Source organism: Fundulus heteroclitus, chromosome 2, assembly GCF_011125445.2.
Source record: "Fundulus heteroclitus isolate FHET01 chromosome 2, MU-UCD_Fhet_4.1, whole genome shotgun sequence".
In the NCBI taxonomy this organism is placed as follows: Eukaryota; Metazoa; Chordata; class Actinopteri; order Cyprinodontiformes; family Fundulidae; genus Fundulus; species Fundulus heteroclitus.
This window is the reverse complement of record NC_046362.1, coordinates 28,186,638-28,205,266: the sequence shown is the minus strand read 5'-3', so window position 1 is coordinate 28,205,266 and position 18,629 is coordinate 28,186,638. Positions and strand designations below refer to the sequence as shown.

At 38.4% G+C, this 18,629-nt stretch overlaps 1 protein-coding gene across 3 annotated transcripts in view; it reads right to left on the bottom strand.

Annotated features, from left to right (window-relative positions):
- srgap1a (SLIT-ROBO Rho GTPase activating protein 1a) overlaps positions 1 to 18,629 on the bottom strand; it is a 124,352-nt gene that overhangs the window by 71,320 nt on the left and 34,403 nt on the right. For all 3 annotated transcript variants that reach the window (XM_021315442.2, XM_012860317.3, XM_012860324.3), the window contains exons 2-3: positions 13,306 to 13,501; positions 2,075 to 2,237 (exon numbers count right to left, since the gene is read on the bottom strand). In XM_021315442.2, the coding sequence (XP_021171117.2) occupies positions 2,075 to 2,237; positions 13,306 to 13,501 (359 nt within the window). The remainder of the gene's footprint in view (positions 1 to 2,074; positions 2,238 to 13,305; positions 13,502 to 18,629) is intronic.

Here is an 18,629-nt window from a genome sequence, read left to right as displayed (position 1 = left end):
AAACGGAAGAGTCAAGACTGCGAAAAGGCAGGAGAAAATGGCAGCAGCAAAACAGAATTTGTTCATTTATTTTAAAAAAATATATAATTTCACAAGACTTTCCCTGGAGGTAAGAAAAGCAGACCAACCAGGCAAGTGACCGTGGACGCCCATTCTATGCCAGACACGGTCAGCTGGATGTTACGTTAGAAATGCCTTTTATTGCTTTCCAAGTTTGTTTCGTCTTTCAAAATGTTGGGATGGAAGTTGGACTAGAGTACCAGACACCTTAAACATCTCAGAAAATGCAATTTTGTCTATGCTATGGGAACATCAGGACTTTAAGTTCTTCCTAGAAGGTTTTCACCAGATCATGTTTCATGTGTACCTCCTCTATGCCAAGCTCCAGAAGAAGAACATAGACTCAGTCCACAACAAAAGGAGCATCAAGCAAGTCAAACAGGACATACCAAACATCCGGTAAGAATTCCTGTTAGCAACATGATCATCACCTTGTTCGACATGATCTCTTTGCTCTCTGATGACTTATCTTCAGAAATATCATTCACAGAAGTCCTCTTGAGCAAAGCAGCGAGACTTTTGCCAGAAAAGAGCTGTCAGATACTTGGTTCAGCGTATCGTCAAAGTGTTCCCAAAAAAAAGTGTGTTTATGTTGTGAAAATCTGTCGTTCTCCACGTTTTATTGGAGATTGTAATATTTGTCGGAAAATAAAAGTGTGCTTTGAAATACCATTTTAAGTATATCATTGTCATATTGTGGAGAAGTTCCAATCTAAACCATTTGTGTGTGAAAAGTGTCAACAAAATTAACTATATATATATATATATATATATATATATATATATATATATATGTACACCTCTCTCTGTGGGTCTGCAACACCATTCTAGGACACAAGGTATCACTTGCGACGACGAAACCACAACCACAAGCTCTTGCCGAAACCAGTCGGGAGAAGAGCAAAAAAATCTTTTCCTCTGAGAAAAGCCTCCAGAGCAGTGTTTTGCTCTTCTTTCAGTGAAGCCACGCTAACGCTAGTTTCATCGGCTGAAGCCGCCATATTCTTTAGACTGAACTGTCGCGCTTCTCGTTGCGTCACACCTCAACCCGCCTCAAAGCCAACGCTGATTGGACGTTCATTTGGTGAACTGCTCCAAATTTACTTTAATGGAAAGTAGCCAGACTGATCTGCGAGTGAAACCTTGAAAGCTCGCGAGATCAGGATGGTCTCACGAGGCTACTAATCCAGTTGTTCATTGAGAACAATCTGAAAGAGATACTTTCAGACACGCGGTTCTTTGTTGTTGCTTTCGCGCGTGCATATAGTGAATGGCAGGGCAAAAACACATGGAGTTCTCTCCGTAAAGCGAGACTTCTGTGTGTGCGGGCCGTGAGCTCTTGCAATTGCGGTATTTCCCCCACAGACCCCCAGGGCGGCCGAGAAAACCTTTGTTCGACCTGAAATGACTCTTTAATCATCCAAAACGGTATGGAACACATTAATTAACTGAAAAATTTTGCATAGTATGCCTTTAAATAATACATCACCACACCAACGACTATAGTTGAAGCTGAGACGTGATTCTCAACCTTGAAAAGAATAAGGTTTTATCAGAAACATCATGACCCAGGAGAGGCTGAAAGCACTGGAAATGTTCTCCATTGAAAAAAAATTATTTGTTTGTAAATGACTGATTTCAATCAGAAAGTCATTGAAACAATTGCTGGCATGAAGAAGAGAGTAAAATTATGCTGTCGTTATCCCCAACCTTTAGTGCATCCCTCTTCAACTTTTACATTCTAGTATCCAAATAAGTATCTAAATAAATGGCCAATGGCATCCAAAAATGAAGGAAAGGCCATAATCAAGACATTCCTGCAGGAAAAATCAGGGGGAAAAATCTGCTCAACAAAATCAGAGGAGGAAACACTCAGTACTGACCGAGCAGGGTGCTGAAGCATCTAGTATTTCCTTCTTTATATTTTGATATAGTTTCAAGGAGCAGCGCCCTGTTTTCAGTCAGCAAGTCAGAATCATTTATTGTCGTGTGCCACAGTATTTTCCAGCCTCACCTTTTTCAGGAGCCGCGTAGAGTCCTCGCTGATCTGCATGAACCTCATGATGACGTTGTTGAGGTAGATGTCACTCAGTGTTGCGTGGTCTTTACTCTCCCTCCTGACCTGGTTCAACAGCAGGTACCAACAGTTGACTGGTGACAGCAGATTCTGATCTTTCCTAAAGAAGCCACAATAAACAACCATATGTCAGTAGGAAAAACTACTAACGTTTTACAGTGTTAATGATAATAATGAGAAAGGATCATATAAAAGAGCGAGAAGCGTGGCTTGTCGTCTTATGGACTCTTTGCTGTTTTGTTTTTCATAAATGGGTTTAATAAAGAATTTACAGGCTTGAAAGAAACTCAAGCCTTTACAATGGTTTCATGTTTTCCATCGGTGGACATTTTCTTGTCTGACTGACTCTGCACAAGTCTTCAAAGATTGTTTAAACAGGATATAAGGGCAGATTGTACAGAGACATTTACCAAGTTGCCTTAAAATGCATAAACTAATAGATTAAACCTTTCCCATGGGTGTGATTAAATATGTGGAAATTGCTCCAACTATAACACTTTTTTTATCTGTTAACCAACACTGTAAAGTTGTAAATATCCTGCCACTGGAATTTCTAACATAAAGCTCCTGTTATAATCTGAGCCAAGATGACTTCTCACCACCAAAGTCTCCCACAGACCTAAAATACGCACACTGGGCTGAGGTTACACAAATTCAGCTCAACTTTATTCACACAACACATTTTTGTTTGTTTGTTTACTTATCTCAAACTTATTAACATTCATACACAATTTGTTTGAAAAGGAGGTAGGCAAAAATAAAAAAAATAAAAAATGTATATATATATATATATATATATATATATATATATATATATATATATATATATATATATATATATATATATATATATATATTATGTGTGTGTGTTACTTTACAAAATATTCTTTAGAAAACAAAATAACAATATAAACGAGACAACATTGTTTCTTTTACAGGAATTTTAAAATTATTTAAAATAAATTTTAAACCCAAGTATAAATTCAAGGAATTCAGAGAATGAAATTCCTTGAAAACTGCATGACATCCTACAGGATGCATTTTTGGGATGAACAAAATTGTGTCAATGTTGGTTTTAGATATGGAACTATGGCACTTAAATAAAAAAAAAAAACATTTTCTATTAGTTCCTTCCCAATTGAATTTTCTACGGCTTGTTTGCATGTTCAGTCAATTGTGAGTAGCACCTCCTAGTAATTTTGTATTAGATTGTCCTGATTCTGCGATGTCAAATGAGATCTATAACGCCCAGCACAAAATGAATACCATGATCTGTGACTATGAAAAGCTAATTCTTAACTTTAACTCAGTTCTGGGGTTATAGTGTACACTACATCTAGACTGGAACCATGTTTTTTTTACCAATGAAGCATTTGCTATTTCAAAAGAGCAAAATAAAAAATGCAGATCTCATATAGACTTAAAAACTGAAATATGAACAAGTTTGGTCAGCAAAAGACGAAGAAAACATGAAGCTGCAACTGCAGACGTAAAAAATGAAGAACAAAACAAAATATAGCAGCCAGGGGGCCATTTCCTGCATCGTGTGCCGGCTACTTCCAGGCTAACAGTAGGACATTGTCCAGACCACCGCAAGTGGGGCCCTGTATAAGCACCGGCCTGCAGACAGACTTCCTTTTGGGTTAATCTGTAACATTCCTCCAGCATACTAAACTCCAGCACAATATGAGTAATCATGGCTGTTGGTGTGCATGTGCGATTCAGGGGAGGTTCAAAGGGCCGTGTCTTAGGTCAGCTCATGGAGGAACCATATGGAGACTCGCCTCTGCTCCCCACCGTCACTGAGTCGGTTTGCGCTGACAGGCTGCACTTGTCAGCACAACAGGTGAAAATTTGCACTCTGCCACTGACCCAGCCCTGAACTAGTCTTCAATGATGGCAACACATCTGCTGGAGCAGCAAAAACAAATCAAATGAATCCCTGATACTAACATTCCAACCAGCTGAAGTGTTTCCTAACACCATGCAAAAACAGGAAGCAAATCGAATTTTATAAAAAGGCATACGGATATGAAAACCATTCGGAAAGCATTTCTTTTCCAGACACAAAGATACAGTTTGTAAAAAAAAAACAACAACAACAAAGTAAAAGCAGACATACACTAATGTCAAACAGGACCACCTGGCATTAAGAGAAGCAAAGATCCTGCACCAACAATCTGAAAATTGTTGCATGCCTTTGCATTTACTCTGATACCCCTCAATAAAATCTAGTGCAACCCGTTGCTGTGGGTCACCTAATTAGCAATTAGATTCCAGCTGTGTTTAATTTAATCACAGTATTCTCAGAGGCTTGTTAGAAAATGTGAAGAAACAGTATCATGAAGACCAAGAAACATGCCTGACAGGTCAGGGATGAAGGTGCAGAGACGTTTAAAGCAGTTATCACTAATTTTTTTTTTTTTATCAAATGTGTGAGCTTTGCAAGGTTCTTAAAGGTAACCCAAACTTTGAACATCTCCCAGAGTCCTGTTTAATCCAGGAGTGTCCACCCTTTTTGCCATGAGGGGCAAAAACGTCACATAGAAAGTACTCAGGGGCCACAAAATTAAAACCTTTTTTTTTTTTTTAAATCAAAATAGCAAAAAACATTTATTTTTTATTTTTACCTGCTCAATATTAACTAAACACACAAAATACTTTAATGAAACAAGCAAATTAGTCTGACTTGTGTAGAAAATGAATCTGTACATCATTTTAGATTCGAAACATAAAAATACCGTTTCGTCAGGCAGATAAAGTCCTAAACTGTTTGGGTTGATTGTCTTTTCAGTAACAAGAACAGGATTAATTTGGCCTCACTCTCGCTTTATTTGACAGAGTCACCCAAGACTGCCTCTTGGTAAAACGTTTGTGGTCTTATTTACTATTAGCTAAAATCAAAAGCAAAATATGGCTGATAAAAGATTTAAAAAAGAATTGTTGCACCTTATATTTTCCCTTTTAATAAGATTTTAATTCGTGTCTTTTATTTGAAAGGCCTTGTATCAGTTAAAATTGCCCATCTTTTTTACGAAATCACTATGACCGCAATGCGTCCATAATGTATCATCCTGGGATCTTGTCAGAGGTAAAAAGGGAACAGCCTCTGCAGGTAAGGGGCGTTTCACTTTGGAACAAATTGGGATCACTGATTGGTCGGTTATTAACGAGTTTCCAAGATTGATTGAGAGGCGGTGTCACATCAATTGGCTTTCTCTGTTCCTTGAAGAAAAGCTACAGGGTAAGTATGTACACGTGGCCTATAGTACTCAGATATATATGTAATGGGCTGGGGGGGTGGGGGGTTGTTACACAGAGGTTAACCAATTGCACGTTTGGAAATTGTTCTATTTCCCCTCCAATTCAAGCAGTTCCATGAGAACGGTACTTACAGAATACAAATGAAAACCTGTGACAGAAAGAGGTCATCCTAAGAAGTGAGGAGATTCACACACACAGAGCACCCTCTGAAGGTTGCTAACTAACCCCACATAATGGCAGGAAAATCTCTCACTGTCATCGTTTCCCTCAGCCGGGGCAGGAACTGGGTCAGACAGATTCCCAAATGATAGTCGGCCTCCCAGGAGGCCCGGAGACAGGTATGAAAGGGGAACCTACTGTCCAGAAGGGGCCGAAAAATGAGGCAAACGAAACCGAGATCTCGTTAGCAACATTTTCCCTCCCAGAATTTAGATAAGTGCATGTTCCACTCATTTATGCTGTGCAAATCTGTGGGTAACTGGGTCAATGTCACCTTACTTGCACTCTCATGCAGTCGATGATGCTGACAAGGAGGGACGATCACCAGTTCAACATGCAGTTTCCTGAAACATGAGCTTCTCATCAACAATAAAAGGAAAATTAGACAGTCCTGAAGTGTCTTCCTGCGAAAAACATTTCATTAATTAAGCCAAACGAGCTCCAGAGCAACAGACCTAAAACATGGCTACCCTTGGGGACGTTTGCTCGGTACAAACAAATTGAATGTTTAACTCCAAAATTTAAAGATAAAAAAACAGCAACCATGTACTATTTCCTAAATCCTAAGAGGTGGCAAAATGTTCATATTTTGTTTTGTTTCGTTTCATCCATGCATCTCCAGGGCAGTCCCAACAAAAATTGATTCGAGTTTTGATCTAATTAGGACAAGTCAATGCTTTTCTGTCCCACGCCACACAAACACAGCACACTGCAGAAAATGATGTGAGGCATTATAGATGACACAGCATGTTTCCTCATCTCCTTTTAATCTTTAAACACAACGTTAACTGGCCAAGGGCCTAAATCGGGATAAAAATGTTTTATTTACAGAGCAATCCAACTAAGATTTCAGTCACAATAATAATAATAACTTGCTTTTCTTTATATAACATCTTGATGTTTGCATTTGCGTATTAAAAAAAGTATCTAGAGTCTAGGAGGAATGTGTTTCTACATTTGTTCTCAAATGAAGCTAACATGGAAACGCTGTACGTGGAAAAAAGTACACCCTTTCAGCTTACAGAGGATTTAAAGAAATGTAGCAGAAATCCGCCAGGGAAACAGAAGTCAGGTTTTTTTGCAAATCAAATAATGCTTGACAAAACATAATCAGTGTGAGCACCTCTACAGACGCAGGAGTTTTACTAGTTTGCCGTCCTGGATCGTACAGATGTGCGTTAACACAATTCCAGGAAAGACATCCCCAGTAAAACTGCAAATGTGTCATTATAACAATTTAATTGTACACAACATCACTATCAAAAAAGCTCCTTGGTCTGCAATAAATGTTTGCTAATTACGCGGCTATTATTCATTAAGGCTCTCTGTGCCTGTAAAATATCTACTGCTGCTTGTTGTTTTATGCGGCCAAAAAATGTTTAACAGCACAGAGTAATGGTCAAATTGAATAATAAACTACAACTAAGTTGTAACCAGATGCAGCTTTTTCATTGTTGAAGAAATGGATATGACGCATAATCTGAATAAACTGCACACTATCTTGGGTCTATATTAGCCTCTAAGCAAAAGAAGAAAGATATTAACATTATCTGAATATTTCTTTTTTTAACCTTTTTGTTATGGCGACATTCTCTAAAATGATCTAATTTTCCATGTATTCGGAATATTGTGCACCTCTAATCAGCAGTGATCCTGGAGGAGCAACTGTTGTCCATCAATCTGGGATAAGGCCAATTCCAAGGTATTTAAAGTCCTTATTTTATTTCATTTTAATTCACTCCAGGTGCAGATTTTATCAAGTTACAAAACTAATATACATATATTTTATGCAGTTATAGTCAAATGTGAGTACCTCTGTCCGCGAGCTAAAGCTTGGCAGAAACAAAGCAATTGATCCCAAACATAGCAGCAAATCTGTAACAGAATCTAGGTGCTGCAATGGCCCTGTCAAAGTCTCGATCTCAGCATGATTGAGATGCTGATTGAGATACTCTGGAATGGCACTGAAGAAACAAAACCTCCAGGAAATGAAGGAGTGTTGTGAGGAAGCGGAGTGGTGGCCAGGTTGCTTTTAAAAAAAAGAAACTAGTTACAGTTATTTCTCCCAAAAAATAACTAAGTTATTAACTCGGCTACTGCACTATCAAAGTAACTAGTTTCTAGGCTAAGTAACAATGTAGTTTCTTTTTACGATCTAAAATGTCAATGAATTTGGATGACTTTCCTGTTTAACGGGACTTTAGATACTCACGAGTTCAATTATCAAATATAAAACGCATAGTAAATAAATAAATAAAAAGTAGAATGGGAGGCAGATCCTTTAGCTATCAGGCTCCTCTCCTGTGGAACCAACTCCCAGTTTTGGTCCGTGAGGCAGACACCCTGTCTACTTTTAAGACTAGGCTTAAAACTTTTCTTTTTGACAAAAATTATAACTAGTGACTCATGTTATTCTCAGCTACCTTTATAGTTTTACTGCTATAGGCTTAGGTTACTGGAGTATATCAGGATCTAATTTTCTCACTATATTGAGTTCTACTGTTCATCAATTATGCATTATGTGTTGTCATTTCTGCTTTAACTTTCTGTTCTCTCTCTTTTCTCTTCATAGTAGGTACACCTGGTCTGGCGTTCTGTTAACTGTGACATCATCCAGAGAAGACGGCTCACCTGCTACTACCATCTAATGTAGAACAGATTACTAGATCAATGTGTGCTTCTGTGCTTTTTTGTCTCTCTTGTTGTGTCTCTGTTCTGTCTTCTGTAACCCCAGTCGGTCGAGGCAGATGACCGTTCATACTGAGCCCGGTTCTGCCGGAGGTTTTTTTTTCCCGTTAATGGGTGGTTTTTCTTCCCACTGTCGCTTCATGCTTGCTCAGTATGAGGGATTGCAGCAAAGCCATGTACAATGCAGATGACTCTTCCTGTGGCTCTACGGTTCCCCAGGAGTGAATGCTGCTTGTCGGGACTTTGATGCAATCAACTGGTTTCCTTATATAGGAAATTTTTGACCAATCTGTATAATCTGACCCAATCTGTATAATATGATTGAACTTGACTTTGTAAAGTGCCTTGAGATGACATGTTTCATGATTTGGCGCTATATAAATAAAATTGAATTGAATTGAATTGAATATCTAAATATCTGACTAAATAATCTAAATAATAGACTAAATATCTGAAAACATTGTACACCAATCTGTGCCATTTTTGTGTTTATGTGATTATGTGATTATTATGTTCGATGTTTAGAATAAAAGAACACTAAAACAACTTGAAAATTGTTGCACATTAACAAGCTACAGGTGACTATAAAATAGGCAAATCAACAAAAATAATGCTTTCCCAGAAACATAACAAAATAAAATCCCCCTTTGTAGTAAAATTAAGTAGGGGTCACACCATTCTAGACAACAGCCAGGTGGAATATACTTGCTTAGAAAACATACAAAATTTAAATTAAATGCCAAACTAAGGCACCCAGTTGTAAATAAAAAAACAATAACAAAAAAGTATAAGCTTTGGCCTACTTCTGATCAATCATTAAAAATCCAAACGCTCCATGCTAACTACTAACTCTCCGTTCACCCAATCCTGCACACTTTTGCCTTTAATTTCAGCGAACATGACTTCTGAACGCTGCATTTTAATTTGCAAGGCTCTCCTGCATCACGGTGTGTGCTGGTGTACTCTGTCTGTGCGATGCTGGGTGAACACCTGCCCCCCCACCTTAAGCCAATCAGCATCACGGATGCCTCTATCTCCCACTAACACCACCTTTTCGCTTTCACCCTTTGCACTACAAGAAAAAAAGAAGAAAGTAGTTTCAAGCGACCATAGTTTTACCCTAAATCATTAGGGTAAAACTATGGCCACCAGATGTCACGAGGGATTTTTTTTAGGGTCAAGACCTAGTTTTAATGTCAAAGTGATTTAGATTTAATGATTAAAATTTGGTCCATGGGTTAGCAGTAGCCTTTCATCATGGCCAAACATTCAGTTGTTATGGTTGAGATTAAGATTATACCAATAAAGCATGCCCACAGGCTACATGTTTTGTGTGTTTGTTCCACAAATAGACACACGCATGCACGACTTTCCGACAGAGTCGTGCTGTGCACTGGGAACTCTGATGTCGCCCCGCTGTTTTATGTCCCTGCTGGAAAAGACGAGCTGCATTAAACGTTTTCCCTTAAACATCTTCAACACAAACAATGGAATAAATAATGAAAGACTGCTGCTGTTTCGCTGGATCGTCTGACGTCTAGGAAGCTCAAAGTGTTTTTTTTTTTCATCTTTTTAAATGTGTCAGCTTTCATTAACTGAACCTGATGTAATCTGTGCAGTTTCATAATATGACATAATTACTAATAGTTACAGTTTTGTTTCCCCAACTGGCCCCTGAATTTACAACGACCTATGGTATTTCCTCCTATTTGACTGTTAGGTGGATAATGAAGAAGCTATTAAGAGGCCATTAGGAGAGAGCGCCTTTTTATAGTTTACCGCAAGCCATGTGGGAGGGGATAACGCAGGGTGAAACCTGGTGGTGGCAGCATCATGCTGGGGGGATGCTTTCCAACAGCAGCTGAAGGAAGTCTGGAAGGGGTTGATGATGAGTTTGATGGATGCGAACGCAGTGCGATAAGGGAAGAAAAGCTGTTAGAAGCTGCAACAGTCTTGAAACTGGGGTGGAGGTTCACCTTCAGCAGGACAATGACCCTAAACACACAGCTGGAGCTTCAATGAAATTATTTCGATAAAACTGGGGCTGCTCGATATTAGCAACAAGCATCATTATGATACTGTTGCTTACTGTTACAATGAAGATATAAACCAAAAGGAACACAAATTTTACTTTTTTCAGCAACCTACCAACTATTGTCTCATGGCAGTCCTCTGTGATGCCAATATTGCACACACTGGAATCCCAGTGATGACTTCGATTCATTACATGTTCCCAGATGCTCTCTATTCAATCTGAATCAGCTGAAGCTGTTTTGTCGCAAAGAAAAATTCACAAAACTTTTAGTCTCTAGATGTGTCAAACTGGTAGCAACATACCCCAGAAGGATTTTGCAAGTTTGTTTTTTATTCAAACCCCAGGGACATGCTTTATCTAAAACTTTTCCCTAACTTACCGCTGCTTTACCCACCTCCCCCATTTATTTATTTTTTTGTCAAGCTTTATAGTAGCGCAAAAGAGTGAGAGAGCTCCCTGGAACCACACTGAATTCCTCTGCAGCAGTGAGTCACTGCAGTAACCCTCAAATGTCACCAAGCCTGTGATTTCTGACGTTCACAACCCTAATTTCACTCTGGAGGGGGACGAAGGACTGATCTCCAACTGTGCGAAAATGTTTTTCTGAGCTCATAGCCGTGCGAGAGAGATGCTGTTTTAGCCTTTTATAACAACATAGGTACGTTTTTTGTTTTTTTTCCTGCCTTCCAACCGTTTCAGTGTCTTTGTACACACAAATAAACCCAAGGATTCCTACTGGCCATTAGGAGGAAAATATTATGTTTATGTAGCTTCAACAGCAAAACGGTTTATTAGGAGAGCCGGTGGGAGCTGAAAGGAGCAGCATCAACCTCCACCTGTGTTTCACCTTGTTACTAAGGCACCACTTCAACAAATACCCATGGGAGGAGTTTCACAGTAGCTGTCTAAAGGGAAGCAGACACATTCCTAATATTGTCCTTATAAACTGAGCTTGGCACAAACAATTAAGAATCGCTGCAGCTTTACAGAAAAACAGCAACATCGTGACAGCTTGTCTAAAGTACATTTTTAGTGAAACTGCAGCAACCATCCATTTAAATTCAGCTTGTCTAGACTAAGGCCCAGCTTCAGCTTGCTTTTTAAATTATTCCTCCCGTTTTGCTGCTCTATCATAACAAGCCATGTGAAAACTAGCTTGGAGTTATTGAGGCTACAGAAAAATGAAAACACCTTGTTTTTTTTGGGGGGGGGGGGGGGGGCACAGAAATGTGGCCAAACAAAACTACCCCTGAGAATACTTAGGCCTCGCTCTGTGTACGTTTATGCGAGCAAAAAAAATGGTGATGATTAAAAACTTGCCAGACGGTTTTTCCATTTCTTTTTTCCAAAATGTTATATATATCTACAGCCAAAATGTGCTCAGAGGCACTCGCCAAATGTTGACCCTGTGGACGAAATGACCAGACTTTACATCACACAATGAAAAACCTTCAGAGGCCCATTCTAGAGTCTCCATGACAGTAATGCACATGGGTGTAGATACAGCTGCTAAAGCCATCAGAGCTTGAGATGGAGAGTGGGGGTTATTTAGAGACAGCGTGGATTTTACTTTTGTTCACTGCACTGGTTAAACAATATGCTAATGGCAATTTTTCCATGGGAAGATCAATTTGTCGTACTAATGTAGCAAAGACAAAAGACAAAACAAACTAAAATACCCACTCAAAATGCTTTAAAATGCTCTGTGTTGAAGAGTGGTGTCGAACAACGACTCCTGCAACTTCTTTGAAACATGTGTGTTGGTGAGGATGTGCTCGCTGTCCCAATAGTACATGTAAACTGGGATCAAGGGTTTGGAATCCACAGTTGATCACTTACTGAGTGCCTTCAAGTGATCAGATAAAAACTAACAAAATGACTCACAAAGTAAAGCAATACATTTCAGTTTCAAGCATCCAGCATCTTGAGGTGAGTGAACCTTTATTAGCATTTACAGAACCTTTGCATAGCATTTCATATAATTAACCAGTGCTGTTGGGTATAAATGTAGTGTTGAGTTGTGGTGCTGACACATAAAAAATATGTTGTGTATGATAGGGAGCTAAATGTGTAGAGAAGTGATCCCAGAATGGCATTTACTTAAGGTTATATATTTATTCCTATGTCACTGAAAACACATGGCAGACACAAAAAAGCGTGACAGGGCTATATTTCTGGTGTATTTGTACGTATAAACACAACCAGTGCCATTGTTTTTATTCCAGGTCTTAAGTGCTCATAGTTGAATTTTTTATCAACATTTGGCATTGATCCTGATATCTAAGCAATACCAGATGAGAAAAAAATTTATTGGTGCCCTGGGGTTACTTATGTCCATTGTGTAATATTAACGAGTCTGAGGACAAAACACATGTTGTGAATATTATTTTATTTTGTGCCTGACTTGGATTTGAGATTCTGGGCATCTGGCATAAGAATAAAGAAGAAGCAAATTTATCTATTCTTTGATGATTCTAAAACAACACAATGCAAAAAGAGACTTCAAAATGTCTTTAAACTTTCCAAATGTACTGTACTGTTCACTGAAATTCTTAAGCTTAAGTTTTGGTGGACTGCATATTACCACATATCAGTTAGGCATGGCTCAGCTACAAGAGCAGTTTATTCTATTTTTATTTTGCTTACATCTATTGTCCATCAATAAAAATAGCAATTAATATTATAAATTAAATGGTTGAAATAACATAAGAGATTATATTAAATGTAATTGGTGTTTTTCTCTTGTTTCATTAATATAGGAAATAAATGAAAAGTCAGATAGCTCATGAACATACTATTAACGAGTGAATAAAGCAGTTATCAAAAAATTCTATACAAAAAAATAAACGGGAAAAAACTATAAAAATGAATTAGGGTTAGCAAGGAATCCTTTTTCTTTTGCCCTTTTGTTGACAGCAACCCATCAAGGGCAAGAACCACTAGGAAGGTTGCATCTTCTTACTTGTACTGCTGGTGGTCCTTGGTGCTGCGAGTCTTCGCCATGAAGCGTTCAGCCAGTTTCTCCAGGTTTCTGGAGTATTCCATCTCTATTTCGGCTTTCTTTCTGAAGAAGTCCTGGAGGTCCTGCAGCAACTGCACCCGCATTTCCGTCTGCTGGTCGAGGCATTTCTGCTGCTCCACCAGCTGGGTCCTGATCTCTGAAAACACACAAAGGTGAAAATGACATGAGGGACCGGGTAATAAGAACATATAAAATTATCTTTTTATATTATCTTAAGCTTAACAAAAGGTACACACTTCCAAATTTATAAAACACCCTTATGCATCTGTTTGCATCGATGTTGAGGACAAATGATCTGCATTCCCAGTGGTTTATACACAGTAATTACACAAAAACGTATGACTGCATTGGTCCAAGCAGCCTGTTATCCCTCAAGAGTCTCTTTAATGCTTTTAAAGAGGCTGGCAGGGTTGACAAAACGGGCCCCAAGTGTTTCAATACAGTTGGAATAACTGCAACAAATGGTGTCAAGTTTCTCCAGCTTCTCATCATGGAGAGTTTTAAAAAGCAACAAACAGCTATTGTTTTTACTGTCATCACGCAGATGCATGCACGTGTGTATTCACTTTTCAAAAGCAGAGGGGCAGGTCACACCTCGACAGGATCCATGTCCATGAAAATGACCAATGTCCATTTTTATTTTTTTATCTTTTTAGGTAAGCATGCCAAAAGCTTTGGTGTTCAACAGGTAAGGTGGGATCCTACAGACACAAGCTGTTTCCTCTGCATACTTCATCCGGTGCAGGCCTTGTATAATTGATTTCTCCTAAAGGAAAATCGTCTCGCCCAGTTGTCTTTGGAAGTGCAAACAGATTAATGAGGTAATTTAGAGCCAGATGGACATTGATGGAAGCAGGTAATTCCCCATTTTAAATGTGGGCCAAAAGGTTGGAGCAAAATCTTTTTTTTTTTTTACAACCAGCTGCACCTGATCCCATTATACAGATACTTCAGAGTGCGTTTTTTTTTTTTTTTATTTAGTTTAATGTAACAAAAAAACATAAAATAGCAGCAATACAGTGAAAAAGGTACCAAAGGTTTCAGGATACAGTTTAAAGAAAATATGTCAAACTAGCGGGTTGATACGTATTAAACATAATCGACAATACCTAAAAGGCCACGTTCCAAGCAGATGATTTTACATTTAGAACTTCAAAACTTGTAATAAATCAGTCTACATTCTTCATCATCTGATACTATAACTGAATAAGAAAAAAAACTGGTTATGATTTGAGTATTTCTAAAGCCAAGAAAGATTTTTTAAAAAAGTGTCCTGTGAAAAATCAAGCTTTGAGGAATGCTGCAACTTTACTAAAGTTACTTGTCGAAGGAGAAAAAAAAGTTGCTCTATCATTGAAAATAACAAGGACATTATATATATATATATATATATATATATATATATATATATATATATATATATATATATATTTACACTGTATATAACGATTCATTCAGAGCGGCCTTTGGGTGTCAGCACTAAGATAAGACGAGAAGAGATGTAACTCCACACTAAGGACCTTATTAATAATTAATCTCCCTCAGTCTAACCCTTAATGTCAATAACAGTAACCATTCAGCTAACATTAGTCTCAAAAGGAAGGGTTAGTAAAGACCAACTCTTTACAAATGCATCGAGAGAATGTATTCAGTAAAATATGGGCCAAACTCCATGAGAAAAAAGTTTTTTTATTCTTTAAAAATAAATAAATATATATAGTTTTGGGAAAAACTAATGTAGGATCTTAGGTTTTCGAGAAGTAAAGTGACAAGTCATCAGGTTACAGCACTTTGTTGCATTTGGTCAATGTTTCTCTGAGTGGCATCAACATGGCTCCAGAAAGGAAGGTTTGGATCTGGAGTATTGACTTAATTTTAAACTAAATTCAGTTGGTCTTGACTGAGCATGCAGACTTCCAAAGAATACTACAGACATATTATCATGGGCTCATATTTACATTACTAGTTTATATACACCAGGATAATACACAAAGCACAGCCTGAGGGTAGGGGACTCCAGGCTGAGACGACTCAAGAGGAAATTCTGCTTTTAGCAAGTTCTCGCAAACAGCTGCAAACATGCTGTGCACTCATGAAATTATAAATATTGGGATTAACAGTTCAGCCAATGATTGTCTATACTTAATGAGCTGAGTAAAAAAAATAAAAAAATACTTAAGAGCAGTTACCTAAGAAACACATGTTAAAAATATATTAAATTAGTCGATAACTCACAGAAAACGTTGTTAAACATTTTAACCCAAGAAACATGTTCGTAATCCTGGCCTTGGGTTGTATTTGTGTTTTTTAATAATTTTGTTGGTTCCTGTCTGTTGATTTATTTCTGAAACATTTTAATTACGACTGTCATGACCCATTGCTGAACCATTCATACCATTTATTGCACTCAAGTTCTAACCATTTTAAGTCTTATTTTCTGTAATTTCAGTTGGTTGGTGTAATCCACGATCATTACAAGGGTTCTTTCTGCCACCCACCGCCGTCGGGCCTCTTCCACTGTGAGACTCTGCCTGCAACAAGCTAAACTGTAGTCATGAGAGATTTACAGAAATCTCTTCATCTTCTTCATTTGTTAAAGAGATTGTTCAGTGTGAAGGAAAGAAATCCTGCCTTCAATGAATTATGACAATCAATTATGTTCTTCTCTACTATAGCCATTAAAAATCCCTTGAAGGGTTTTTATTTTATTTATTTTTTTACACACACTAAAGAAGTCAAGATGAAACAAAAAAAATATGTTCCAGTTAAAATAAGCCAAGATGTCCAAACGTATGTGCACGACGAAATGCGATCCTACTGTAGAGATTAAAGAAAAAAAATGGGAGACTGAGAATAAAGTTGCATGGCACAGATACAAAAAAAGACTATCGGATCATTTGAAACAATTATATTCTTGACTGAACAAGAAAACTCATTAAATCACAAATTTTCCAACTCTAACATTACCAGGCAGAGGTTTAGCTGGCATATCAGTGAATTAACGGCAGAAGGAAACCACCTATCATGGGAAAATACAAGCCTGGCCTTGTCTGCAATACAATGTGTTTTGCAAATTATGTTTCACTTCTAAACTACTCAAGACTATGACTGCAAAAAAAGAAAAGAAAAAAAAGAAAAAAAAAATATTTTTCTCAATGGCTGTTTTGCTTCCTGAAAATCTCTCCTTTTAAAAAACTGCTTTCCATAAGCTTACCACCCACATGGGAAAAAAAAGGGGAAATATTTTGTTATTTACAAATAATTTGAGGTTTTCAAGTCATTGGTAAGACTTATGCAATAACTTACATATTTTTTTATTTTATGTTGTCAGTTTTTAACTATAAAGCGGTTGTTTTCATGCATAGTTTGACAATGCGGTACCGCGCGCGAGCTATTTTTAGAAACACAACGTCACGATGACGTCACATCACGTGGTACGCAGTAGGGCATGCTTGCATAGTCCGCCGCTGTGTCGCTGTAAAAGAGACGTGCGTTACCCTTGGTTTTACTCGGTAAACAACTGCTTTTTCCAAATCTAAAACCATGGTTTTTAAACATTGTTGCTATGGAACGTGCAACAGCGACTCGAGGTACGCTGATCGGCCGCATATGAAGGATGTTTTCTTCAAGACTGCCAAGGAGAAATGTGTGCGGGGCGGTCGGCCTACACAACAGTTCAACCCGGAAAAAGTTACCAAATTCAAGTACATATGTAGCAAGCATTTTGTCGGAGGAAAGGGCCCAACCGAAGAACATCCTGACCCAATTCCAGCGACATCAAGTCAAGGTAAGAGTATTTTGGTGGCCGACATGTTAATAAAGTAGCGCCTGCTACCATGACAGCATATAGGCTATCATGGTAGCAGGCGCTAACATGATAGCCTGCTACCAGGATAGCTTACTCAAAAACATTTCAAATGAGACAAACATTAAACATATACCCATTCCTGGACGGTGATTGCAAACAACAACAAAAAAAAAAACGGCCGACGCTGCCATGATCGCCGCGCAGGAAAAAAAAAACAAAGCTTACCGTTCATCAACTCGGCCAGTTTTCCAGTCTTTTTAAACCCTCGAACCTCAAGCCATCGTTTGAGCTGAAGGTTGGTGTGTTCTTCCACAGTTCGACCAGTAATCCGTGTGCCTGGGACATCGTCTTGGGAAAGTTTAACGGCTGTAAAGTCGGTCATATCTGTTATCCGTGCGTTCTCTCCTGTATGCGTTCTCTCCTGTATGCCCTACCTAAGCGGCAAAAGGGGCGTTGCTCTTGAGACGGTGACGTCACGTGCGCGGTACCGCATTAAATCTTATAACTGGCCTTTTTGAGCATTACAGACACTCGCTTTTAATCGGTCATGCAGGACAATTAAACAACACCTACAGAAGCAATACTGCACAAGAAAATCATGCCGCACACGACAAAATAAGTTCCTAAGCAGAAGCATATATTTCTAAAGCTTGTGGTAATCGTAAGGATAAACTCAACATCCATAATAAATGGTTTAGTCCACTCTTGACAGGAATTTGGAACCGACAGGAAAATAAATGCTATTTGTAAAGTAAAATGAAAGAAAATCAGAAACCAACATATCTATATGAACCAGCTTCATACAATGTTGAGTAGCAGAGAGAGGCGCATAGAAACTAATAGAAAATAGAAACTTCTGTTCATGGCGACAAGTAATCCCACCCCCACACTTCCAATATTGTGTAATAGTTATCCATTTCACTGTAAGCATGAAGTGAAATTATGATCCGACAGATTCATGAAAGAGAGAAAAAAAAGTATTTAATCCCATGGGCAAATATCTCAAATGAAACTTGCTTTGGAGTTTGAGCTCCGTCAAGCATCTCCCTTTGATCACAGAGAGGCTTTATGTGAGCCCCATGCTAAGAGCGCTGTCAGGTGTCTGACAGCTTTCTTACAAATCAAACAGAGTGAACCAAGTCTGAAACACTGGCCCTGTTATGCATTTAAAACGCCAAGCACAATAATCCAAAGTTTTTCTCCCGTCCTTGTAAGTTTTCCTGTAGTATTTCACGCTGCATTCCTGACATTCTGACCTAATATGTACGGTAGCCCCATGAGGAGGCATCCATGCTGTAAGGGGTTTATGGGAGGACATCCAAGTCATCCCCCTTCTTTATTGTGAAACAACCTCCATACATTTTTAAAGTCACATTCACACAGCAGAGCAGAATTAAAGCTCAGTCTAAAAACATTTACACAATAAACGCATGGGAGTTAATGAGAGCGCAGTACA